At 40.6% G+C, this 27,325-nt stretch overlaps 2 protein-coding genes across 11 annotated transcripts in view; one reads left to right on the plus strand and one right to left on the minus strand.

Annotated features, from left to right (window-relative positions):
* RAVER2 (ribonucleoprotein, PTB binding 2) overlaps window positions 1-24,056 on the plus strand; it is a 55,023-nt gene extending 30,967 nt beyond the window's left edge. For 2 of the 7 annotated variants that reach the window (XM_030033504.2, XM_030033508.2), the window contains exons 3-14: window positions 1,146-1,615; window positions 5,535-5,726; window positions 6,616-6,742; window positions 8,323-8,405; window positions 11,828-11,932; window positions 12,120-12,231; window positions 13,351-13,601; window positions 15,626-15,737; window positions 16,116-16,261; window positions 18,049-18,138; window positions 18,792-18,920; window positions 22,002-24,056. In XM_030033504.2, coding sequence (XP_029889364.1) covers window positions 1,146-1,615; window positions 5,535-5,726; window positions 6,616-6,742; window positions 8,323-8,405; window positions 11,828-11,932; window positions 12,120-12,231; window positions 13,351-13,601; window positions 15,626-15,737; window positions 16,116-16,261; window positions 18,049-18,138; window positions 18,792-18,920; window positions 22,002-22,148 — 1,964 coding nt within the window. In that variant the 3' untranslated portion in view covers window positions 22,149-24,056. The remainder of the gene's footprint in view (window positions 1-1,145; window positions 1,616-5,534; window positions 5,727-6,615; window positions 6,743-8,322; window positions 8,406-11,827; window positions 11,933-12,119; window positions 12,232-13,350; window positions 13,602-15,625; window positions 15,738-16,115; window positions 16,262-18,048; window positions 18,139-18,791; window positions 18,921-22,001) is intronic. The other 5 variants (XM_030033506.2, XM_030033505.2, XM_030033507.2 and 2 more) reach the window with 5 other exon arrangements.
* Window positions 24,057-24,210: 154 nt separating this feature from the next.
* The window catches only part of JAK1 (Janus kinase 1), a 64,034-nt gene continuing 60,919 nt past the window's right edge, over window positions 24,211-27,325 (minus strand). For all 4 annotated transcript variants that reach the window (XM_030033496.2, XM_030033502.2, XM_030033501.2 and 1 more), the window contains 2 exons: window positions 26,932-27,042; window positions 24,211-25,950 (listed from right to left, as the gene is read on the minus strand). In XM_030033496.2, coding sequence (XP_029889356.1) covers window positions 25,849-25,950; window positions 26,932-27,042 — 213 coding nt within the window. In that variant the 3' untranslated portion in view covers window positions 24,211-25,848. The remainder of the gene's footprint in view (window positions 25,951-26,931; window positions 27,043-27,325) is intronic.

A 27,325-nucleotide genomic window follows, 5' to 3' on the forward strand; every position in this document is an offset into this window, starting at 1 on the left:
ATAAAATGGAAAAGAAGAATTGGTAGTGCTGGGGAAGGAAAGGAGGAGGCTGTAGGATGAATGTAAAGAGCAGCAGCTCGGCCAAGATTAGAAGAGAATTAAAAGCAGCAGGTGGTACCCACAGCCCTGTTTTGAAGATTTGGGTGGTACTTGCTGCTGAGATTTGTGGGTTTGAGGGCCATTCTGGAAGAAGGATGCTTGTTCAGTTTTCTGAAGGTGATGGTTCACACCATTGGCATTGAAGACATGGCCCAGTGGTCAATCGTGCATCCTTGATAGTTGGCAATGCTGAGAGTATCTCTGCGTGGAGTGCAAGAATTGCATCTGTCTTTCTGTGAAATGAAATAAATTTTTTACCCAGGACTGCTTTCGCTGTGCACTTCAGTTTGTCATTGGAAGGAAACACATGTATTAGGTTACATCTGCTTGGTTCAGTGCAGACTATTACATCCTCTTTAATTCACAGGGTACAAGCCAAGTGGTGCCAGGTGAATCACAGGAGTTTCCCTCTGAACATCAGGATATACTTTTTCAGTGAGAGGGTCACCGCACACTGTTACAGGTTGCCCAGAAAGGTTGTGGAGTCTCCATTTTTGGAGATACTAAGAACACAGCTGGATGTGGTCCTGCGTAACCAGCTGTGGGTGGCCCTGTTTGAGCAGGGCATTGTACAAGATGACCTCCAGAGGTTCTTTCCAACTTCATCCTCATGCTCACAGTCTGTGATTCTGTGGTTGTGTGAAATGCTTTAGGACTGATAACCCAAAAAAGATCCAGAAACCCTGCTGTGAGAATTTATGGATGCTGTCATCAAAGAAATTCCGTAGGATCACTAATTTGTTGACTTCAGCATTAAATTTAATTGTTTTCTTTTTCCCAAATATAAACTTTTTTTGTGTTACAAGTAGTGAGGCTGTGTGTACTTGTGTTGCTGTAGTTACTCCTTTAGTTAAATACTCATCCAGTTGATAATGTCAGATTTTAAAATATATATAATATAGCATATCCCTACCTATTGCATTCCCAAATATTTATTTTTCCTTTGACACACACTGGTGGGTTTTAGGGGAGGGAGAGTTATAGTAATTACCTCTGTAGCTGGAGAGAAGCAGTTGTAGGTGACTTAACTTGTTTTGGTCTTACAGCGTTCGTTACTCTGTTAAATGGAGAGCAGGCTCAAAACGCAATTCGGAAATTTCACCAGTATTCTCTTCGGGGAAAAGAAATATCCGTGCAACTCCAACCAACAGATGCTTTGCTTTGCATTACTAATTTGCCCATTTCATTTACATTAGAAGAGTTTGAAGAACTTGTGCGTGCATATGGCAATGTTGAGAGGTGTTTTTTGGTCTATAACGAAGTTACTGGCCATTCAAAGGGCTATGGTTTTGTGGAATATATGAAGAAGGACTCTGCTGCAAAGGCGAGACTGGAACTTCTGGGGAAACAGTTAGACGAGAGCACTCTCTTTGCACAGTGGATGGATGTGAACCAGCTGACGACAAATCTTATTCACTCCAAGTGCCTTTGCGTAGATAAATTTCAAAAAGACTACGGTGATTCAAAAGAACTGATCCAAGCTTTCTCACTAAAGTATAAACCTGTTTTCTGCCAGGTATGTTGAATTTGTATCTTTTGGAAGATTACGGTCGTGATTTAAGTAGCTCTGTATTTGTACCTTCACTACTTGCTCTCTTACCCTTTTATTTCTCGTTTAAGTAGTGAATAGTTATGCATCTGCATTGCAGTATACGATGTGGTACAGATGCTTTACTGGTATGGGTTTGCAGTGATTGCTCGATGTCATCTGGGAATTTGGCAGGAGACCACTCTTGTGAAGCACCAATAAAATGTTTATAACACATCCCCTCCTCATCTATTTTATTGAAAATAATTTTAGAAATATTTTAGAAAGCTTTTAAAGTAAACATTGATGATGGTTTTATTGCTCAGTAAAGAAAGCCAGAGTGTATGAATACCACAAGTGTAACAGTTTGGATGATCAAGAATATATATATACATATATATGTATATAATTTCTTTAAGAAACTTTTGCAAATATCTCATGTGTTTTTTCCCAAACTGGAGAAGATACAGTCTTGGGATCTCATTGTTGGCTGGGCTTGCCAGTGATAGAAGTGGTAGATCTTTTGGAAAGCTTGCTGGTACAGAAGAGGTAGATCCTTACTAGCCTTTGCAAATGTAAAGGTTTCCTTCTCATCATCATGGCTTGTGAGATACTCGACCACAAATAATATGTCGCTCGTAGAAGTGGTGCACACCAGCGTACCATAAACAGGCAGTAGAAAGAAAGCTTGCTTTATAGGTACACAGTTGGGGGTGATTTCAGTTGTTTGGTTTGGTTTTTTTTTTTTTCCTAAGTATCTTGGACGGCTGCTCAGGGATTAGCTTCAGGGATAAGTAACCAGCGATTCTCAGCATCTAAGACCAGGAGGTCCATCAGGCTGTCTAGTCTGACCACCTGCAGGCCATCATATTTTCCCTAGTGCTCTTTTCAAGCCCCAGTACTTAGTAGTTGGCTAAAGTACATCCTTATACTTGCTTGATCCAAATATACCAGGAGAAGCATAAATTGGAAGTAACTCTTTCCAGAAACTGACTGCCTGTCCCTTGTTATTTTGCACTTGTGTCTGTTTTCTTCAGTTGAATGTATCTGGCTTCAGCTTCACCTCACTGATGACTCGATTGAGGAGCCTTTGCTCCCCACTATTTTCTTCCTGTAAGAAGGTATTAAATGCTGTAATCAAGTTACTTGCTGAATCTTTGTTTAATTAGCTAACCAGATTGATCTTTTTAAAGTCTTTTACTTCAGGGCTTTTTTCCAGCTGTCAGATAATCTGGAGGCTGTTAGCAGCCTCCGCAACAATTTTTCAACACCCTTTAAAAATTCTGAGGTTCAAAGAATAACAGGCTTCTTTGATAAAGAGTTTTCACTAACAGTATTGCACTGTGCAGTTAGAGGCACTTAAAAATTGACTTTTACCTTCCTTCTTAGATCGTAATGATACGTGTCACACTGGGTGTAGGTGAGGAGGGTCTGTTTTTGTATGCATTATATCAGTAAATGGCACTAAATACATGTTTCTGTAAAATACAGGAAATAAACAGTATGCTTTTGAATTAGGAAATAGGCAGCCAGTCAAAATTATATCCAAGAAAACATTTTTGGCACGTTCTCATATTACCTATCACTTGTATAAACACACTGTGTAATAGACTAATAGGTAGATTGTAGAAGTATGATAATAGAAGAAAAATAGGTTTACTTATGATAACTTACGATTTATTCTCAGTGACTTTCAGAGAATAAACATGTGATTTATTCTCAGTCATGCCTCATGTTTCCACTGGGCATCCAACAGGTACTGACTGGTAAGGGAGGCTCTGCCTTGAGGGCTGGTGGGGAGAGGCAGCAGAGGTGCTGGTTTGCAGACGTAATGGGTGAGTGATGGAGGCAAACCCCATGTGCTAACGGGGGAATCAGCCCTCCAGAGAGGGAAGATATGAGGGTGGAGGTAGGTAAACAAGTAGTTCAAATTTGACAGATGAAAAAGGGAAGACGGGGGGATGAATTTTCATCACAATAGTGCTAATTAATTAGGGCTTTATGAGTGAGGTGACCTAAAAAATTAAGTTCAAAGAATGGAGGAGGAAGACCCAAGAAACTGTGGAAAAAGCAAGGAGGGGAGTGTGACATGATGGGTAGAGATGTAAGAGGAAAACTAGGAGAGGACAGGGTAGCAGAATACTGGGTGGGGAGGGGATTTCAATAGAGAATGACTAGAAGAAGTGCCTTTGTCTGGAAAACTCCTGGAAGTTTTAGAGAAACAATTAAAATGCTTGTTCATACTGTTGTTATTTTACATCTTTGTGACTACAGACTCTCTCTTCCTTCCTTTTTCTAGTCTTGGCCAGTCCAGCCTTCACGCCACTCCTGCATTCAGATTGTCCCTCCAGTAGGGTCACTTTGATCGTTTTGCCCATCTCCTAGTATGGCTTCTTTAACCTAGCTGTCTTGTGCTGCTTTCATGGCTTAGTTCTGCTGGTAACTGATGCAGTATTTCATCATGTAAATATGATCTTTTACCTAAAATTCTTAGCTGAACTCATGAAATAAACTCTGGTTTATTTCATTTTGTTCCAAAGTTACCATTTTTTTAAAACAAATTGATTTCTCCTCTATTGACAATAGAAATGTTCTGTCAGGAAGAGCTGAAGCCAGATACTTATATGTGGGTCTTAGAAAAATGGCTTTTCCTAGGACTTACAGGAACACATTTTGTCCTTTGCTTCAACAAAATGGACCAGAAAACCTCATTCCTTTCTTAAGTCAACTTTAAATTGTCACTAGAAGGTCTCTACTGTTACCTAGATAGGGACAGAGGGCTTTTCTTCAGTGCCTGTTTACTTGGGAAGTTTAAAAATTCCTGATCTGTTTGCAATACTGATTGCTGCCTTTCACATGTTAAGGGAGTTTTTAACTGTGCATGGAACTATGATATGTTCCATAGCTGCAAACCATTCTTTTCACAAGTACTTCAGGTCTTTACCAGTGCAGCTAAACTGATATCAAAATATAATGCTTCTCTACACAGACACTCCTGCCCGCATACATACATACATAGCTATGTGCGTATTTATATATCAAAATATGTGTGTTCTCCAGAGCTCTTCCCAGAGGCCAGTCTTTAACAGTGACATTAAAGATCTGACCACCCTATTTTTCTTCAAAATCTTTGCGATTTATATTTCGATTGTTATTATAAGTTTGTGGGACCTAATAGTTGGGAATAGGTTGATGTTATCCAGTGAAATCTAGAGGAGATTTGCTCTCTTCCACATCAGAGCTAGTTATTCCCTCCCTTCTCACCCCCCTTTTTTGCTTGATTTAAATCTGCTCATTCTGCTATAAAACTCTGCAAACAAAGGACAGAGTATTGTTTGACATGTAAGCCTGTTTCCAGTCTGCTTGATTGATCAGTCTGGCAGCTTCTCTTGGCATTAAACACAACGACAGACTTCATATTCTCCTAAAAGGCAGTATATATCGGTGGAATTTGCATTGTTACATGTTTCAACAACTACCATGTAGTCTGATGAATAACATTTTTATTATTGTAGGCTTAAAAACTGAACAATAATGAGTTTATAATTCTTATCCTGAGAAATAAAAATAAAAATTATTGTAGCATACAGCTGTTTTTACAATTTATTTCCTATTTCTTTCCTTATTCTGGAAATATGTGTTAAATACATTTCATAGCTTGGGTTCTCCATGAGATTAAATTGAAGTGAAGGTGGTAATTCAAGAGCATGCATGCCAAGTGTCATATGAAGATATGATATTCAACTTATATCTAGCACGTTTGAGAAAGAAACATACTGATTTGGGTAGGCATTAACATAGGGTGTCAGCTGTTTGTGAAGTATTTTGCAAGGGATAGGTGAAAATACTGCAAGGCAGTTCCTGAAATTCTCCATTTTGTTCAGTGTATTGTGAAATGTTGTTTCAGTTTGCTCAGGATGAAGATAGTTATATTGGTGACTTTGCGGTGGTTGAGTATGAAACTGCAGAGCAGGCTGAGAAGGTGCAAGAAGTCACCAATGGCATGACTATCAAAGGAAAGAGAGTCCAGGTGTCATACTGTGCTCCGGGAGCGCCAGGCAGAAGCACGTTAGCAGCACTTATAGCAGCGCAAAGGATGGTAAGATATTTCCAAATCTGTTTTCAGAATGAGTTTGGTACACCTTGAGCAGCCTGAAGGGTCAGAGGGATTCAGCTGCTTTGCATTAGGAAAACGAGCCAAGCTTTTGAAAGCATTAGCCTGTTTGGTTTTTTGGTTTTTTTTTTTGGTCTAGTCAGCCCAATTCAGTCTCCTTCCCAGGAAAAGCATGGCCATATTCTGCAAGGAGGAGGGGTAAAGTATGGCCATAAGATATCACAAAGTTGTACTTATATAGCTCTGGGATTTTATTAAATTTAATTATTCCAGCTCAAAACAAAAGTAACTGGAAGTGGAGTCATTTGACAAGCTAAAACTTAGTTTGAAACAGAGAGGCAAGAATTTGTCAATTTTAAGATAAATTTCAAGGTAGGAGAAATAGTTTAATTTCATGCTCGATCTAGAAGAAAGCTTTTAACACCCACATGTCTTATCAAATTATTTCCTAGAACACTGGATGTGATAAATGTTACATGAAGCTGTCTTAAAAGTAAAAGCAGAACAGTCTCATTACTTTGGCTAACTTTAGCCCACATCTTTATAAAAGAGATGAGTAGTGCTATTATAAGATAGTATGTGGTGTTCATGTTAAAAGTGCCTTTCATATTCTCCTTTTATTGATAGCTCTCTCTTGGTTGAAGGGAAAAAAAGAAACGTGTCTCAGGAAAAATAATATGCTTGAAGTTTTGGGGAAATAGTTTGTTAGGCGTTTCATTTGAGGGAAAAGGAGCGTGGAAAGGAGCAGGACACAGGGAAGGAGATTTCTGTGTAAATGAAATACGTACATTACCGGCACACGATTTTGAGGGATTTAAATGTATTCTCTGTTTTCTCCTGATTCTAACATTTTTTGTATCTCTCTTAACTGGAGATGAGGAACAACAGGAAAGGCTTGCTTCCAGAGCCAAATCCAGTGCAGATTATGAAAAGTTTTAATAATCCAGCAATGTTGCAAATGCTACTGCAGCCCCAGTTGCGTGGACATGCTGTTAAACCTGGTAAGTTGTTTTAAAACTGAGTTAAAAAAAAGTAAAACCCTGTTCTTGGTGATACAAGGTGTGGTGGTTTAAGCCCAACCAGCTACTAGGCACCATGCAGCTGCTCGCTCACTGCCCCCCCTCCCAGTGGGATGGGGGGGAGAATCAGAAAAAAAGTAAAACTTGTGGGTTAAGATAAGAACAATTTAATAACTAAAGTAAAATAAAATGTAATCCTAACAACAACAAAAATAAAATATAATAATAATTGTAGTAATGAAAAGGAATATAATGAAATAATTAAAAAAAAAAAACAAAACCAAAAAACCACACAAGAAAAAAACAAGTGATGCACAATGCAGTTGCTCACCACCCACTGACTGATGCCCGAGCAGCGACCAGCCCTCCCAGCCAACTCCCCCCAGTTTATATACTGAGCATGATGTTCTACGGTGTGGAATATCCCTTTGGCTAGTTCAGGTCAGTGGTCCTGGCCACGCTTCCTCCCAGCTTCTTGTACACCTGCTTGCTGGCAGAGCATGGGAAACTGAAAAATCCTTAACTTAGGATAAGTGCTACTTAGCAATAACTAAAGCATCAGTGTATTATCAGCGTTATTCTCACACTAAATCCAAAACACACTGCACCAGCAACTAAGAAGAAAATTAACTCCATCCCAGCTGAAACCAGGACACAAGGCTTTCAGCAAACGAGGGAAGCAGGAATACTATTTTAAAATCTGTGCAGACACTGTTTCAGTGTGTCTGTGTAGACACTTTTGCATTTTATGAAAGCAAAAGCAATAGGTGGATTGCTACACTATTGTGTCTGGGTAAAATTTAGTGTTACCTAAAAACGTCCTCATGTTAACTCTGTGGTCTCTGAGTGTTTGTATTAGAAATGGGTTTAAAATGAAATGTCTCTTTTGCAGTCATTAAAATGGCAACTTTAAATCTGATTCTAGATCTGAATTTTGCAGCCTGAGTCTTTCTCTTATTGTTTCCAATGTAAATCTTTACTCACTTGGATGCTACCATAGTCATACACAGCATTTCATAACGGCATTAGCCAAAACCGTTTCTCTGCCTTCTCGTTAGGATGGATGAGAATAAATACATTAAAAACAATCTTAGCACATTTCAAATGGTGAAAGTATTCGGAACAGGAATGGGAACAGATAATTTGAAGAGTCAAGTCGGGGACAGCTAAGAGTTTGTGACATAATCTACTGACAGAAGATACACAAATTGTGTGTGAAGTGAGCACTTTATTGAAGAAACACTTTAGCTAATGCTAAAGCACTTTGACTAAAGTCAAAGCACTTTAGATAATGCTGTGGTCTTGCAGTCAACAGCAGACATTTCTGCCTCTTTGAGCAAAACTCTCAGCTTTAGAGGAGCTCCATGACAGTACATTTGATCTCTAATGCTGTTAATTGCAGATCAAAGCTGGGTGTATTGAAAGATTTCATTATAGTGACCTTTAGTATACTGAAAAGTTTTGTGGAAACCAAATCTGAAAAATAGAGAATAACTCTTCTAAAGATCTTTACTTGCCTAACTTATAAAACACTGCTACTTTGTCTTGTGTTTCTCAAACAGTTCTTGGAGCATCTGCAGGTTTACCTCACCTTATAAATTCAGCAGTTGGCCCACCTTTTTTGCAGTTGAATAAAATTCATCAGGTACGTGACAAAAAAAAATTTTGTCAAAATACATATTTGTGCAGATCTTAGCATGAAAAATATTCTCAAAGTTTTAAGAAATTACAACTAAAATCAAGTGTTCTCGTTAAAGCTATGTTTAAGAAAAGCACTTTATTATGAGATGCCTATGGGGATGTAAGAGCAGACTGTGCTTACTATCCACAAGTGAGTTATTTTATCTTAACTGAGCTTTTGATTTGCTAACACCTGCTGATGTAGAGACAACTTGCCATTACGGGCCAAAAAAATCCTCTTTAAATTAGTGCTCGAGGAGCATGGCACATCCATTTCTCTTGGAACTGCTCATACACACTTCCTGTAGAGAGACTTGATTGTTTTATCTTATTCAAGCCAACAAGCTTAGCATCATTATCTTAATTTTAAAGCTTGCAGGGACTAAAATGTGCTAGATATGCCATAAAAAAATAGTGATTTGCAGATGTTACTTCTTAGTCAAAAAACCCCCAAGGTTATGAGCTGTTTAAAGTGTTCTCGGAGTATCTGTAATTCACTGTAAAGTTGATGCGACTTCCATATGGACACCAGAATTTCTGAAAGATACTATACCGGATATTTGGGATGAGTTTGCCGGAGAAATTGGTGATGAGAACATGCTAGAGTAGCACCCACAACCAGAACTCCTCCCTGCAGCAGTGCACTTGGCCAGCAGCCTGCCTGGCCTCCGCCTTGCATTGAGGTTCTGTCAGAGATTTCTCCAGCTCTACCAGCAGCCAAAATTTGCCTTTAATATTCATGGCGGAGATTTTCATAAGTACCTATGAAGGACTGGAGTCAGTCACTTTGACTTACTAATTCTGATGTTTCAGAAATTCCCATTTAAAAAATAAAATCCCCTCAAGTATTAGTTGTTATTTCTGCTGTTCTTTTGGCAAACACAGACTTATAGATCTTAAAAAAGACCAAATTAAAATGCAGAGATACTCCTTGTGTAAGTATATTTAGCCTTTCTTTCTTTTTCTGCTAAAAACTCGTAGGTGAATATATTCATTTTGAATAAATACTACTTAATTTTGCCCCCTCAAATGAATTGCTTTTGTCCTGTACAATGAAAAAATACATCATTCCTTGCTTGTACTTCTTTTATTTAAATGATATTTTCAATTGGTATATTTAGTTACTGCTGCTCTCTCTTCAGCCTTGGAGAGTCTATGCTTCCTTGGAAGGCAATGTGAATGTTTTCTAATCGCAGCTGGAGACAGGCATGTTTTACACAGTTAACAGTGTGATTGATGATGATCCAATGTTTTTTGGCTCAAGAGTGCTGCAGCCAAACAACTTAGTGTTTTCTCTTTAGAGAGACTTACAAGTCTAATTCTCTTCCAGGGAGCTTCCTGTCATTTAATTAGCTCCAAACCTGGTCTAATAGCCTGAATTTTATTGAGAATGATTTGATTATCCCAATTCCTTCTGTTAGGCACATTTTTCTGTTACTCAGTGACTTATTTCAGAGCATTCTCTAAAGCCAGAGAACGAGGTCACTATTTTTATTGTCTTGAAATTCAGTATTGTCACAAGATAGAGGAACACACAGCGTCTTGGCTTGTCTCTCTCCCCACCTCCCCAGTCACACACTGATTCAGCTTCCTGTGTATGTTGGTTTTGCTATTTTATATTCAAGGTTTTGTAAAGTAATATAATGAGAAGAAACAGCATTTTTAGGATGATTATGCCACATCATTATAAAATAATTTATAATAAAAGATTCAACAGAGGGGGATTTGAACAAATGGGTTATTTACCCAGTAATCTTTCAACTCTGGAGGTAGCACGACTTTCAACTTCTTTCTTTTAATTTCTCTTAGTTACAGTTATCATGTGCCAAAATAATGCATTTTAAAACTATCTCAGTGATGTGTTTTCCTGAGTCATCCAGCAGTTTATTATATCTTTATTAACTGATTTTCCACTCTTGCATTTCTGAAAGTTTTGCAATTGAAATAATACATTTTTCTCAGTGACGTAACGAAGTTTAGATGGAACAACCATTGGTCTTGGTTACAATAAACAGCCCGGGATAATTTCTACTAGAAATCGCTTAGGACAATTAAAATAGCAGATGCATAACTAATCTAGATATGACACTGTTTTTGTTTTAAATTGCACATTATGCGTCCAGAAGACCATACTACAGGCACAGAGGTTTTTTTCCTAGGGAATTTGACCCTGCCACATAGAGACACAACCTAGGCTTGAAAATACTTGTGAGGTGTTTTGCAGGAGGCTGCAAAATCTGCAAAGCCATGCATTGGGAGAGCTGCCGTCTTTTTGGGTTCCATCTTAATTACCTGGGTTTGGTGATCTTTCCTATGTAGGAGATTTCCAAAAAAATTAGGAAGACTATACTCGTGATTTGACACAGTCAATGTCCCATATATCTATTCTTGCACCACTGTACAAAAAGGTTTGTAGAGCAACCTATGTTTTGCCTGGCAAATCGTGCTCAGGAGCTGCTGCCAGAAAGACAGTTTCAAGCCTGTGTTCAGCTAGCATGAATCATGATGTGCTTTTGTGATCCAGAGTGGGCATAAGGTTTCTTTTAAGCCACTGTGCTAGCCAGAGCACATAATGCTGAATATACCAGTAGCCGAGTCTGAACGTGGTGCGACAAAGTTGTTGATTAAGTGGCTCAATTCTGGTGGCAAACTGATCCAGAATTTTTTGAATGAAGAATATTCATATTTTATAGACTGGAGAATCTGTAGGCACTGTGATTTGTAAGCTTTTTAATGGTTCTGGAATAGAATTTCATGTAGGTAGTTGCCACTAAAAAGGCCGGAAAAACATATCCGGATATTCTTCTTTGAAAGTAAAGATACTGTTTAGTAACTGTAAAGCAAGGGATGAGAGTCCCTGCCGGTTACAGCCAAGTCCTGTAAACTGTATAGATATCTGGCAGAGATTATGTATTAGAATTGCAATGCAAGGCACAATGCAAATGTTAACAAACAATGAAGTCCTTATTCATAGACCTCGTAATCCCCTGAAGCCTTGTGTCTCGTCTTTCTTATTGGCACTGTAGGTAACTCCCCTATCTAGTCTGTCTGTAGAGGCTTCAAACACGTTTAGCTTTCCCTGTTGGCTTAGACGCAGGGGCTGCAATGGAGTCTGGATTGTATTTGGAGAATACTCTTGATCCTTTAAAAGCCATCAGAAAGCATACTTGTGGTTGTGAGGTGAAAAAAAGGGCTAGGCAGAAGAGGGGTTAAAAGAACTTGAAACAACTCTCTGTGACTGAGGCAAAAATTTAGTTCTGTGGAGGAAATAGTTATTTTCCTTTGCTGTATTAACTCAGAAACTAATTTAAATTTCTTTAAGCAGTATCATCTGAATGTACTGTTTTCCATGACTGTCAACTAACACTTCTTTTAATAATTTCACAGAGTTCAATTCTGGGGAGTACATCTAACTTACTACTGCAGAGCCCTGCTCACCTACCATTGCCACAGCAGCAACTGATGAAGATTGAAAACATTCAGGCTAATAGTGTAAGGTCATCGCTTTAACTTCAACTGTCCTTGGACATTCTTATAACTGCTAAAACAATTTTTTTTTTTATCTAGTATAATTTAACAGTTTAGTGTATCTAAAAAGATTAACTGAATGTGAAAGTTATAAGAAATAGCAACAGACATTATTTTAATCATTTACACAGTTTTCTATTCTTCCTTATAGAAACCGGGTTTGCTGGGAGAACCTCCAACAATGCTACTTCAGACAGTGCTGGGAATAGGGGTAATGCCATCAGTGAGTTCAGGCATGGGAACCCGTGGAGAAGCTCTTAAGTGTAAATGACATTTTATTACATCCCAAATCAGTAGAATTGCTTAGCTTGAAATTATGTGCCTTATTTTCTCCCACTGTAGCAAAAGCAATAATATGTTTGAACCTTATCACTGCACAGTAAGGTAGGCAGAGAGCTGGACAATAATAGATGTTGTGTAGCTATATAGATAAGCAAGGTAACAAGTTATATAGCTGTATAACCAATTGTAAACTGCTGATTTAAGCAAGAAACAAACTTGAGATATCTTGCCTTGTTGCCAGGCTTCTCTCATGTGTTTGTCAGGGAAGAAAGAGTACGCTGTGGCATTGGTTGAGTATTTGCAGGTTGTTAAATATTCTGCTTGCTCAGTTGCTACTATTTTTAGTACACTTGGAATTTGTTTTTATTTAGGATCAAAATGTTGGGGTTTGTTGTTTCAAAGCAGGTAAATCTGAGTAGCTGAAGAGGCACCGCAAATAGGTTTTTTAGATTCATTTCATTGAGCAATAGAACTTTAACATCTGGTCTGTGATGGATGTCAATTTTGAATGCAAATTTCTGCATCAGCGATGCCCTCAGTTTTTGTGAGGAAAGATCAGTTGCGGTACTGCTTGCTTGCATCTTTTTTGTTTCCTCCACTGAGAGCCATGTATTCTGTGCTTCTAGACGTGGTGTGAGCAATGGTAGTAACCAGCAGCAAGGAAAAGCTTGTGGGAGGGTGGGGAAGAAACCTATTCTGAATGTCTAGATTTTAATTTTGGAGAATACTTTCTAGCTCTCTTGTTTGTAGAAGGAGTTTTACTAATGCCATTTGAGGTGGTGTTTTTTCCCTCTATTCCAATACAGGATTCTTCAGGATGTTTTTGGCAGGTTTTTTGAAAGTGACAGGAAACACTAAGTAACTTCTCATAGTAAACGTTTAGAAAAGTCAGAGTTTTCTTCTATTGTATTAGCTTTAAATAGAGTTGTTTGCTCCTGGGATGGTAAAAGAATAAAAATTATGGCCAGAAGCCACTGTTCTGGGACAGCTGTAAAATAGATGTCTAAATGTTTTTCTCATCACTTAGTAAAAACCACAAACAAAATGTACTGATAAATCTTGTCTAACAGAAAAGTTTCTCCATTTATGGTTGACTGCAGCATCTAATCTGACTCCAATTCAAACAGCAGCAGCAGGGATGGGCATGCTGCCATTCTTTCCGAATCAGCACATTGTTGGACAAGCTATACCAGGGCAAAATAACGCTCCAGATAAACAATCGACTACCGAAGCAGTTGTCTCGGGATCACAGCCTTATCATCAGACCTTAACAAATCTTTCTGCGGGAGCTTTGCGGGCTGGACATGCCAAACAACAAAATCAACTAAAAAGTACTGATACAAGTTTGGGGGTAAGGAACATTGAACACAAATACTTTCTTTTTTCTTGTGTGTGGATTTTCTCTTTTTTATTTTAACATGCCTAATAGTTAACTGCAACTGCTTATTGTAGTTCTTCGCTGTAAAATTTGCTAGATCATAGGATCATTCATGAGACATTTTAAGGTCATTTCAGTTATGAATAATAGGGAGAGAACAATAATGCTCTTTGGTGGTCCAAATGAATTAACAAAGGAATCTTTTTACAGTGCTGGAGGGTTTTTTTTCCATGTGTATGCCTCATAGTATTTGATGATGAAATTATCTCAAGGGCAATGTCCTTTTTAAAGACTGAAAATTGAACTTGTGGTTGAATTTCATGACTAATCGGGAGTAATTCTGGTGGTATGTCAGGCTTTTGGGTTTCCAGGTGGGGGGTGTGTGTGTATATATATGTATGTAAATTTTCCACTTTAATCCGTACCCTCTTAGCCATAGCTGACATATTCTTAGTCTGGATCAGTTTTAATATTTATTCCCTTGAAGGCAGGGGGTAGAAGGATGATGGGATGGGATTTCAATTGAACCAGAATGGTCTAGTTTTTTCAGAAGTTTTTTCCTGTCATCAACAGAATTTACTTTTTTATAATATACACAAATACTTTGACATTTATAGGGAAACGTTCTTAATTCAGATCAGATCTGTGTTTTCCTTACATATTTTCTGAAGCATCTGAGGTGACTAGATTATATAGAGGATTGGTGGCTGCCTTTGTTAGACAGCTTTGACAGATTTGGTCCTACTTCAGAAAGTACGCTTTTCATTTTTTAAATAATTTTTTACTATAATGAAGTGGAATTTTACCGATGTATAGATACACATGGAGAAAATACATAAGGTGTGTCTGTATACATATATAAAATCAGTGTTTTATTTCAGCATTTCATTTAATTAAAAGGAAATGTAATTAAATCATTAGAAGTCTAGATAATTCATTTATTTCTATGAATATTGTTTATCAGGAAAAGTTCTTTTTTTAAATCCTGGTAGATGTTTTAATTGTTTCCTTTTCTGCATCAGTAGACAGAAGGCCCAGTTTGCAAAAATCGCTTCCTTGCAAGACAACCACAGGCTGTATGCTGATACTGAACGGTCACACTATCTTAAATTCCTGCTTTTGCATCCAGATGAAGAATTTCAGCACTCTTGAAGCTTTTTGTGTTTAAAAACTGGTTTCACTGTTTTTGAAAAGTTGTTGAATAATACTATTTTACTGAAAATAGTATTAAACCATTAAAATAATGGATTAATTTTTTTTCTTAATGGGCTTTGAAAAAATGAACAGAATAGATGTGGAGTAGAATACTGTATAAACGTCTTTCAGCTATGTATTTCAGACGAGCTATGTAACTTGCTATAGGTGCTTCATCCTTATTTCTGCTGTTTTTTCTAACATAAGCTGAGGACACATAAGCTGGTAGTGTACCCTTCCTAGTCACTCATAGGAAACACTTCTGGTGGTTTGTAGGAGTGAGTCAGTCCTGACGCTTCATTTCCACTCATAAACATTTTCACTTTCTAAGTAAGGGCTTATAAATAGAGTGATCAGTCAGATGTGTTAACAGGGGCAGATTGCAGACAGGGTCATCTCTCCAGTCCAGGGTTCATTTGTCCTTTATTTGCTTGTGACTCTGGGTGAAGAGAGTTGATTTTTGTCTTGGCCATGTGCTTAATGCTAACTCCTCCCTGCATCTGGAGTTGTTACGGTGATTATTATTCCTTTACTTGAGTGTAAAAGGTTTTCTTTTGTTTATTTGTTTTTTACTATCCTTTAGTAACTTACAGTCTAAAGAGAAACATTGCTACAAAATTATTTGACAAGAAAAAGGTACAGGCAATGTGTCCAGATAATTGTCCCTGGTATTTATTTTAAAAGCTTTCCTGTTACATTTCATAGGGCTGAGCTTTTTTCAAAATCCTGCTGGTACACTTACCTTATTTCTGACAAATGTTGTATGAATATAGTGCAAACTGACCTGTCCAATTGTTTCACAGACTCCCTTGAAAAAACAGACTTCACTGTTAGGAGAACCACCGAAAGAAATACGTCTTAGTACCAACCCCTACTTGAATTTGGCAAGTGTGCTGCCTGGTATATGTCTTCCAGGTAAGCAAACATTAAGTGGTTTTAGTTACAAGTTTCCTTGACCAGAGTGTGGCATATCATTATTGTGTTTGGCAGGTAATTCCAATGACCACAACATTTATCTTTAAGGAAATTTTGTAGTCTGCCTTAAAATTGCAATGTAATCTGTCCCCATAGTTAATATTTTATTTGGTAAGGGTAAATTTTCAGAGTTAATGGGCTTACTGATGCAGACAAACTTCTAGGAAGCCTTTCAATTATTAGTAGCACTGATTAATTTTGAGCACAGCCTAATCTGAAGTAGCAAATTTCTGTTTTAAACTCAGAATATTGCTAGACAAGAGTGCAACCTAATTTGTACAGTTTATACAAACCGTGTATTCTTTGTGTTATGAACAGCAATTGCCAGCAAAGCCTCTAGTCCACCACAGCAGACCGGACTTTCGAACAACATTGTGGATGCTGCTGTGTCTCAGGGAACTACATCACAACACGCAATGGAAAATTATTTTAATTACTCTCAACAGCATGGGGAATACACACAGGTACGTTGTTTTGCAGCGCTTACTTCTGAAGCCTGGTTTGTCGCTCAGAGCTCTGGTAGCAGGATCTTTGGCAGAGATCTGCTCAGAGATCCCTCCCTGAGTTGCTCATTGTTTTTCTCTGTGTACTCTTCTTGGTACACGTGTGGTCTGATAGCCCTGCATGCAGTTGAACAGCATTGCCCAACATCATGAATCACTCTTCAGCGGTTCCTAGGCTTTCCTACAACTAAAGCCCACCCTCTTCTTCAGCTTGAACCTTGTTAGGTCCTCTTCACTGATAGTTTATCTCTTTTGGTGTACAGAATAGATTTAGCACGAAGTACACCTAATGCCAGTCAAAAAAAAGCATCTATACATTCCCTGAGCAGTGTCATAACCATTGAAAGATTGCTTCTTGAGAACCTGAATTCAGTGCAGTCGGCTAAAAATTACTTCTTATAATTTCTGGCTTGACTTTTGTCTGTCTTCAAAACCATGAAGTTTTTCTCTTTCCCTTCCCAAGAAGTTTTAAAGTTTTCTTGAACTTTGGCTAGATCGCAGAGAAGAGAGTGTTCTGTCGATCAGAAGCTCCTGTATACCTTGAGGAATTTTTGCAGTCTCTGCCAGCTGGTTTCACTGCATGGGGTTTCTTCACCATATGCCCCATTTGGTGATCAGAGCATGGCCATTAAGGTGGGGGGCTGCCCCTCGTCTGGAGAGCGTTGCAGTACTGAGAGCAAGCACTGGGTTTCACAGACATCGGGATACTCTGTGAAGTAACATTTCTATATTTTCATTAGCCATCACTAGTCTGTGTAGAAATATAATTGTATACAAATCAAATACAAGAACTGGATCGTAGTGCTGTCAGGCAATCTGTATAAAAATCTTGGGTCTGTGCTGAGACATCCATTCCGGCTCTGCTGTAGGTCTCCTCCTGCCCCGTCCCCATCATCTCCTCAAGAGTCGCCTGATCTCTCCTACGGCAGGGAGACAGAAACAAGCTGTGCTCCCCTCTCCTAGGCTGCTGGCAAGGAAATCTGTGTTGCCCCAAAACTCCTGGGGTAGAGCAGGGCTGCTGTGGGAGTTAGTTGGGTCTGGAGGACAGAGGGTGGGCCCATGGGTGGGCATGGGGGTGGTTCTGTTTTAGGAGGGTCTCAGCCTGGTCAGGAGGGATGGAGGGGATGATGGGGTTGCTGCCCGGCGTTTGCTGCAGCAGGGAGCTTTGCCAGGGGCCAGAGCCATCTCCTAGTCAGGTCAGACGTGGTGACAGTTGTGGGTTAGAGAAGCAAGAGAGATGTCCTGTGGGCCATTGTGCTGTGTGTTTCATGTAAGCACTAACATAGTCTTGAATATTTTGTTTGAATCTGATTATTGGCTTTAAACTCATTTAGTTCCCAACTCCAAATCCTTAAAATACTGTCCAAAAAAATCAGTCAGATTGTAGTATTAGTGTTACTAGTATTATCTTTAGTGATATGAAGGACTCAAATGATGTCACTTAGGTGCAGAGATGCCACATGTCATCATTCAGCTGTATTTGTACTGTTGTTCCTTCCATGTAATAGAAATTACATTGTATTTGTGTCCGCTGCAGAGGCAGTGGTGTCTTGTTTATCTTTTAAGCATGTAACGTAGTTTTAAATGTTCAGTTTGAGCTTTATCATTGGTGTTAAACATGTTTTGATGCCTCTTGGAGAGCTTTGCCTTTTATTCATTCTCATGTCCTGTGAGGCCATAAGAATTGTTTTCGTTTAAAGCGATCTTAGTAGGCAGCTAATGGGAAGAGGTTTTTTCCTCCTTTATAGGAGGCTGTTCAGCAGTGGTATCAGCATTATGCTCAGGCATATAACTCTACCCAGGCAAGAGTCGATGAATTTGAAAATGAAGCCTCTGAGGTGAGAAATACTTTTATTTTCTTCCTGTCTCCATTGGCTGTTTCTCCCATCAGCTGTAAGGGTGCTTTTGGAGTCTGGACACCTGCTTTGTTTGTTGATAGTGGCTGCTGCCGTCGGTACTGCAGAAATAAGGGGCTAGAGAGCGTGGGACGAATGGCACTGCATGGTCACCTTCTGCAGGGCATCCCTGCACAGTTACTCTCCAGGATTCATACTCGTGCTTTTGATTATATCTGGCATAAATGTTCCCCTCTCTAAAATCCCACAATCTGAAGTTACCTGTAAAGCTCAGGAGTGTATTAAAATACCCCTACCAAGAAACAGCACACTGTAACATTATTTCCCAGTGAGTCTGTTGAAGGATTGTTTTTCGCCCAGGCCATTATATAGCCCGAGGTTTCCATGACCAATGAGAAGCACGCTTTTTTTTTTAAGGAATTGCATAAGGTAAACTGTCCCCCACATCCTACATTTTGCTCAAGAAATTGCTGCATGCCTGAGCTGCTCTAAATCATACACTCCTTTTAGCAATTGAGTGTGACTCAGATATTTTCATATCTGATGAGTGCTCATTACTATATCAAGTAAAAATGAATTGTTAAACCTATTTTCTTTCAACTTCTGGTTGATCATGGATCCCATTCTGCATTTAGGAATCTACAGGTGGATCTTACCCAGACTACAGTACCTGCTTGCAGGTCATGCCTACACTTTACAGTGGAGCCCAGGGATCATACCAGCCAGGCAGCTTGCAGCTTCCTCCACAAAACCCATTAAATAAGGTGAGAGGAGAGACCAAGCAGAGTGGTTGCAGATGCAGCCCGAGGCAGCCGCTGGTGGAAGCGCTTCTTATTTGTCTTATGCTGCCACCGAGTGGACTTTGGACCCACAACAAGCCAAGGCAGAGCTTTTCCATTTCATCCGTGCTCCTCAGGATCCTGAGCTGCTCAGGTTCACACGCAGTTCCTGGTGGATGTGATAAATAAAAGCAGTGGCTGAGCAGGGCGTGCCAGCGCCAGACCCCCTCAGAGCCCTCCCGCACCCTGGAGATCAGTGCTCCTCACTGCCTGCAGACCACCAGAACCCACAGGCAAAGGAAGGGTGGATGTTTGTGAACAAACTTCTTGGAAAGATGGTATCTGTGAGGGTGAATGTGCAAAAATGCCTTGAAGGAGGCAGATAAAGTAGGAAGTGAACAGAGGAGGAGGTAGTTCACGCTGGTTTTAGATGGGGTTTTTTGCCTGACCTGCAGATGTTTTGCAGTGAGCGCCACTGGGATAAAACCTCTGAAGTGGACTTGGACTTAGCAAGTCAAAGCAGAGTCCAGGTTACCTACAGGCTCCACTTCGTAATACTAACTGGATCCTGGGAGGAAAACCATTTTAAATGAGGAATTAATACCCTCGTGCCATAGGTAAATCACATTGCTCCTGTTCTTATGGATGGGAGAGACCTTAAAAGCCAGGTTGTCATCTGTTTTGGAGCAGCTGCAGGCAAGTATGCCCATCAGCGTAACGAGCTGCTGCCTTTGGAAGTCCAGCCCCAGCCGTGCAGCCATGAGAGCGATGATAATCTCTCCGAGTGCTGCTGCAGGGACGCTGAGCTGGCTCTCCAGCCTCCAGCGCAGCTTGTGGCCCTTTGCACCATGTCTGGCCATGCCGGAGTCACAGCTGAAATCAGCAGTCGCATCTGGGAGAGCTTAGGGGTCCAGCCTCCTGCGTGGCTCTCCTCCATCACAGCATTAAATCCCTTTGCTGCGCAGAGGTTAGTAGCCGGATTCAGCACATGATGCTCTGGCATTCAGAAACTCGCATCTTAGACTTGGCATGAGATTCCTGTTTTTTGGAGGAGATTTAGAAGGAACACAGAACTGTAGCAATTCGTGACTCCTGGATAGGAGACAAGGCCGGGCTGGAGCTGGCTTTGACATGTCTTGGGATAAAGATGGCCAAGGCCTGAACATGTTGCCATGGGCTGTGAAATCTAGCTCTGTGCAGCAGAAGAGAGCACATTCAGGTTCCTAACAGCTCCCGTAGGACTGGAAATGAGTGAAATCATGACAAGACAAGGCGATAGTCTGGGGTTTGAGCTAACTAACACCTTTCAGTTTATTTCTAGTCTAAAGAGGAAAGCTTGTCTGTGGAGGTGATGCTGAGCAGCTTGCTTGAAAGTTTGTCTTAATGCCAGATGCCATAAATGGCAGATAGAGAGCGGTCGGTCCCTTGGCATAGACGCAACAGAAGTACAGTTGGTCTCTGCAGTGAGGTACTTTTCTCGTTCCTGGAATCAAAAGAGAAATCTCAGTGAAGAGGGCACACAGACTGGTCCCCAAGAGGCTCTGTATCAGTTAAGAGTGTGTACTCGTGTGCATCTGCCTGCTGCAACCCTGCAACCCCTATTTCTCCGGCTTCTGTGAGCTGCATTTCAGAGGTTCAGAAGGAGCACAGCCGGAGGTTTGTATGAAGCATGCAGCGGTGATGCTGCACTCTGCCACGCGAGCCAGGACACGGTGGAGGGTTACAATACACGTGTGACATCCCCAGAGCTGTTAGAAGTGCAGGAGAGAGGACAGGGGGAAACTAAAAGTCTTTCCTTGAGCAAGTTCCTATTTATGATAGGAGTGCATGCTAAAATGAAATTGGACTTAGCGGAGGGTAATTTGAGTTGTGAATGTGAATTAGCAAGTGGTGCTTCTGAGAATGGCTAGGAAGTGTTCAGCTCAGGGACATTTGGTCGGCACAGCTGTTCTTTTGATTGAGTTAAGGAATTAGTGTCCTGGTTTGTGAAACATGTTAAGCTTTCTAAAATATTCACTCCAACATGAACCAAAACCCTGAATCTCCTGATCTAGGAGCCAGACTTAACCCAGGACATGCAGTGTGGTTGAGCAGGATGTGGTGAGACCAGGTTCAGGTGGTTGTTACAGGGCAGATGCTTCAGTCTTTTAGAACAAGGTGACTGTTTAAGCCATTTGGTAATGAAATTAATGACACGTTGGGGGAAAGAGAGAAGTGATCAAGAGTCATTGATTAGCGCGGTGGGCTCTAATGGGTATGTACAGCTTCTAGTGCTGTAGGTGCACGGATAGTGCAAGGTCCTGCTCTGACGGATCCCAAAGAGGAACTGAACGCGAGCCTTGCGTACTCCAAGAAGCCCGTGGTGGTCGGGCAGCTTCAGGTCACCTGTGCCCTTACCAGAAACCCTACTGAGGGACCCTCAGGACTTCCTGTGTATTGGAGTGAGGCATTTTAGATGAAGTTTTGATTAAAGAACCAAACAGTTACTGCTCTCTCCTTCACTTTGGTATCACATGTGAACTCATGCCTGCAAGAGGCAGATGGTTACCTGTAATCTGCAACACAAACCCGCTTTGGCACGGCTGGAAACCAAGTCCTTCGACATCTGACTTGCCATGATAGCTGTGCCAGGGCAGTTTAACCCATTCAGCTCTCCAAGAGAAAAGGAAGAGGAATGAAAGGTGGCCCACTGGTGCCTTACTTTAAAGGATGGAGATGGCTGGAGCTGCTATGACACTGCAGGGTAATAGCATGGCCATTACACTACCGCTTTTTAAATGTGCACTGTGGAGCATGGCCACCTGGCCCAGCCAGCCCTTTGCCCTCACAAAAACGCATGTGTGGTGGGCCACCAATGCATTTACGATCGGTTGGGTTTTTTTTTTTTAGGGAAAGGGCACGAACACTGACTCATGAGCTGTGTATAGCTGGACCTTAAAGCCGAAGGAGTCGGGCCTTTGGAGTCGGTTACTGGCTCCTGGTTCTTGTTAATTCCCAGACTGGAGCTTTATTTATTGACACCGTTTGCTCTGGATCATGTGTCACTTGTTTTCTTCTTGTCCTTAGGTGGCTCCAGCGAGAAGCGAGAAGCGAGGCTCTTCGTACCTCATTTCTTCCCCAGAACCTGGCCCCATGGAGTACCTTGGCCAGCAGACTCAGGGCTCCGCAGTACGTTATGGAGAATCCTCTCTAAAAAAAAAGCGCGTTTATTGAGACCTAAGTAATCACTCCTGCCTTAGGGTGTGAAGGCAGGCTTTTCGTACCTCTGCTATTTATTGCTGCCTTAACTTCAGACAAATAATTCTTCTTTCTGTGTGGGTTATGAATATCCCAAGAGGAACAACCCTCTGTAACAGGCAAATTTGCCAAGGAAACGGTAGGTATTGCTATGAGGTTAGCCATTTCTCGGTAGTCTGACTTGCCTTCTGAAAGGATGGGATGGTGTTTCCTTTGTCGTCTGCCACTGGAAGTAACAGTGGGCTGAAGCTGACAAAGCAAATTAACTTGGTGAGTTTTGGTAGCTTACCAGCTGAAAGCAATAAAAATACTGTGGAGGGAACACTGATCCTTTCTGTAGTCCTCAGACTGAGGAAGTTAAAAGATGAAGTCTTGATAGTAATTTTTTCTTATTTTTTTAACTCAGAATGTGAGGTTTTTTCAGTCTTACTTTTTCCAGGATTAAGAGTTCTGCATTTACAGCCTTTATATTTTTAATATTTCCTCTTAATCCTGGAATGGAGCTATACCAAATGTATTACCAGAGCCTCTGTGATGTTCTCAATAAATGTTTGTTAAAAGTAAGATGCTATACTGTGTGCTGCCTTGCAATATTAAATTCGATTTGGCTAGGTGATACTTGGACAATGAAGTAACCTTTATCCGCTTTTAGGCCAAGAATCCACAGCTTTTCCTTGGAATAAGTAATTTACAGTTTGTGAATGCATCTGTGTAAAACGGTGTATGTGGCAAAGCACCGTCCTCCTTCCAACAGGCATGCGTGTCACTGAGGCAGGGCTGCTGGCAACACTGTCAGGTGGCGGAGCGCTGTTAAAGGTAACTGTAAGTGGAAGAAATCAACTGCCTCTTGTACTTTTTCTGACTTCTGGATCGGGAGGATTCACAGTTGGAGCAGAAGGAATACTGACATGCTCCTCGGATGACGTCTTTAATCCTGCCTTCCTGCTCTTCACTGTATTTCTTTTCTTTTTCCGGAGCATCTTAACTTTTGAAATTTGCTGCACTCCAAAGCCTGCTAGAGCAGAGCGTCCTGGCTCCGGTTTTCACTCCTCCTTACATATTACCTTTTGCATGAAGTAGTTCTCACTAGAAGGAAACGGTATTCACTCAGCTCACCTGTCCCAGGGGTGCGGTACGGGCTCACACCATACACTGTGAACCGAGCAGTGACGGCACAGACGGGGCTGCCTCTGCCCATCGCCCAGCCCAGCTCCTCTGGGGCCGAGCAGTGGCACCACATGGACATTGCTTCCCAGCTTGATTGTATTTCTGTTTCCCTTTTTTTAAAAAAAAACTTGTATTTTTACCTTATTCATTAAGCAGTGCTGGCTAGAGTCTTTCTTTTCTGCTGTTAATCCTTGTAGCTGAAGACTTAGAAATCATTACTTTGGAAATCCAGTGCTTGTGACAGATAAATTATGAGCCAGCCCTTGGTGATGGACAGTGTGGGTTTCCTGCCTTGGAACCCTGCTGCAGATTCATTTGGACTGAACCCAGGTCCTTCTTACTTAATCTTGCTAGACAATATTGAAGCCATTTTTCAGTACTGATTTTTTTTTTTTTTTTTTTTAAAAGTGTCTTAAACTGCCTTTCAAAGATACCTATTTTCAAAGTTAAAAAAAAAAAAAAAAAAAACAACAAACCCACAATCAAAATCACTCCTCCCTCAGCAGTTGGGTTGTATAGCTAATACACACTGTGCATACAGGCAGTAACTGCTTACAACAGCCAAATAGCAACGCAGGTGACAGGAGCTTTTCGGGGATTCTACATGTATGTATTTGATAAATTGACTTGTAATGTTTTGTTCAAACTGTTTGTATATGCAACTTTCTCAACTTGTTACGCTTTTCAATGAAAATAAATTGTTGGTATGCATTTAAAGTGGATTTCTGTGAAAACATCTCTGGACTACCTTTAAAGTAAGCATTTAATGTAGGGAAAGGTTATTTTGAAGACATGTTCTGATCACCATTCCTATGGAAGGTACAGTTAAAAATCTTTCTCTGTTTAACTTATGATTAAAAAAGTATGCATGTGGAGAAAAAAAAACTTTATTAGATTTGTTTGTATAAAGAGTAACAAAGTGCTTACAGATTTAAATCAGGTTCATAAGTGACATACAGAAAAAACAGGTAATACTGTAAAAATAAATCTGACCTCGTTGCAGCTCATAATTACAATTTTATATATATATATTTAGATAGATATTTAAAGACATCTTTCTGTTATTGCCAGAACTGAGTATCTCCCCACTGCACCTGGATTTTGAAAATGCTTTGAGAAAACATTATTGCCCCAGTTCTAGGCGATGGGTCAGCAAAAGGTTTCCAGTTAAACCACTGTTCAGCGGAGCCTAACAGGTTTACAAAACAAGAGTACAGTGCCCTCACTTGACTTGCTTACAGCTTGAATGCTAAATCTGGTCCTGACAATAAAACATACGTGGTCCCAGTGTGGTCCCACTGGTTTCCCTTTGGTTAACAGAATACTGCCCAAGTGCGTGGTTTGAGTCTGTAAGTCAAATTAAGTAAAGGCAAATGCTGTTACTTAAAGACTCATCACCTTAGGCTAAATGAACAGCTTCACAGAAGAACTGGTAACATGAATTTAGCCAGCAGGTTAAGAAATCATTGACCAAAAAACCGAGTACGACGTGCACCTGTCGGATGGCACCACTGGTAACAGACTTTGTGTGTTGGAGGGGTTCGTTCTTCTCTCCTAGGGAAGCTGCCCCGGTTGCTCAGTCCTATCTTAGATAATTCCCCCAGATTCTATACACAGATCCATTTTTTTTTTCTACCCCGAAGTATGTAATTAATTTCCTACGCACATTTCACCCCACCGTAGTCCACTGGCAGTACAAGCTGAAAAGCGGTTGCTTGTGCAATAGCTACATAAACAGTAGAAACTTCAGCGGGTAAAAATGTGTAATGTGGGAGGGGAGGGCTGAGTTAGGAAAAGGAAATATATTTATCCAGAAACTGGGTTTCTCAATGAAATGCATAACTATACACACTGATCCATGCTTTTTTTTGTTTGTTTTTGTGAACATGACAGTCAAGCAATTTTATTTTTTTTTAAATACATGTAAGAGCTCAGAACTGCAGCCTCGTTAAGATGGGCCAATAATGTTGTCTTCCCTGGCATAAAAATCCAGAGTTAGCTTTTTGTTACTAAACTCTAAGTGCACACAAAGGATATTTGTCAGCCAAACTTCTTTTTTAAAAACCTCCTCAAAACCCATGAAAATTATTAAATTACTGTATCAAGTCTGCTTATGTCCACTAGTTCAGTTATTCAGGGAATAAGCGTGCACAGCAGACTTGTTTTAAATGCTACAGATAGCACTGAGAACTGCAGCATTTTTTGACATGGCTCTTTCAGTTCATATTCATCAGGGTAGTTCAAATTGTGGCAAGACCATAATCAGATAAAGGTAAAACTGCCTTGCAATAACAGCAGCAAAGAGAGTTGAAGCTATTGTTTCTGCCATACCTTTTAATTCATTTGATCCAACTGTTGACTAAAATTAAAAAGGAAAACTGTTGGAAAAAGAATCCTTTAAACACATTAGCACAGTCAGAGTACAAATTACAGTAGTTAAAAAAAATGAAAGGTCTTGGGCATTTGTATTTTGACACACATTAAAGTACTGACAGTATTAAAAAATGAATTACATTTTACTCATTATTGTTTCAAATCCTTGAATCAAATTGTGAAAGGTTGTCCGTTCATCGTGCTTGAATATCCAGCACTTCCTCATCAGCTGGTCCACCTAACAACAAAAAAAGAGAAATGTTTAAAGGAGCAGTGAAACATTTAATTCGTTTTCCAGTAAATAGAATGGAGCAGATATTGTCACTACTATGAAATGAAGAACACAGACAGAAACATGCCTCAGATTTGGATCAGAATTACCAAGTATCTGTTACCACTGGGGTTTTTTTGTTTAAGTAGAGGGATATGTTTGTCTGACAGTGCAGACAATGCAGTAATAGTGTAGACAGCTTAAAACAATGCAACAGCTTCATCACAGTTTCGGGAATGGATGTTTTATCAAAACGACTACCGCGTACCTCTCGGTAATTACTGGTTTAACAGTGGTAAGTGCCTGTGGGTGAGGGGCTAGGCACCCCACAGCCTGCTGCACCTCAGAACGCTGTACTGGTTCAGGCACCAGGAGCCTGCGGGAGAGCGGGACAGGCAGGACCTTCCGACGCGGAGTTGTCCAGCGCTGCGCTGAGCCACGCAGGCAGGCAGAAACACCCTGCCCCTCGCCTCCCTCCAGCCTTCTCTGGGCTTGCGGCTCTGGCAGAGGCTGGGGGTCTACAGCCCATCCCCAGGGCAGGGTCTGGTTGCCTCCCGGCTCCTCCAAGGGCAGGGCAGGACAGGACAGGCTGTGCATGGGGGTCTGCTGCCCGAGACCCTGCTGAGGTGCGTCTCGGTCTGGGTTGCTGCACACCCAGGAACTCTGTATTTCAAAAATCAGAAGGGTTCTGAATGAATTTTACGTGGATCCAGATACTAAAGCAAAATTCTTAAGTCCTCTGAAGGGATGTCGCAATCTTGGGAACCTCAGTGTCAAAAAAACAGTTTAAAATAATGCTTAAAAAACTTGGAAATGCCTTTCTAACAGCAAACCTGAAGGCTTTCCTACCGAGAGCAGCCAGGCCTATTCAACCATGAACGTGTGGTACTTTTGCTGCTAACTGAGCGTCAAAGGACACCATTATCACAGCGTGGGTGCATCCATTACCTCCTCTGGGCAGTTGGGTGGACGTGGCAAACGCTTTTCTTCTTGCAAGACGCGCACCAGCCGTGCTACCGTCATCTGTCCCTGCGTGGGGCCGATCATTTTCAAGAACTCCTGTGAAAAGAGCCAGAGTCAGCTGCGCGTCGTCTTACCCTGTGCGAATCCAGGCTGTTTCAATTTGACTTTCAGATGACATTTGAATCTCAAAATGAAAACGAACAGTAGATGCTTATCGTACAGATACCGTGCACCATCTACTCACATTAGAAAACAGTAACATTTATAAATACGGTTTCCTCACCAGGACATGCAGTCACCACAACTTATCTCTGTACAGGGTCTTTCGTGAAAGACTAACCACGAGGGTTGTTTTCATAAGATAAAGAGATACATTCCA

Source organism: Aquila chrysaetos, chromosome 12 (genome assembly GCF_900496995.4).
Source record: "Aquila chrysaetos chrysaetos chromosome 12, bAquChr1.4, whole genome shotgun sequence".
Taxonomy (NCBI): domain Eukaryota; kingdom Metazoa; phylum Chordata; class Aves; order Accipitriformes; family Accipitridae; genus Aquila; species Aquila chrysaetos.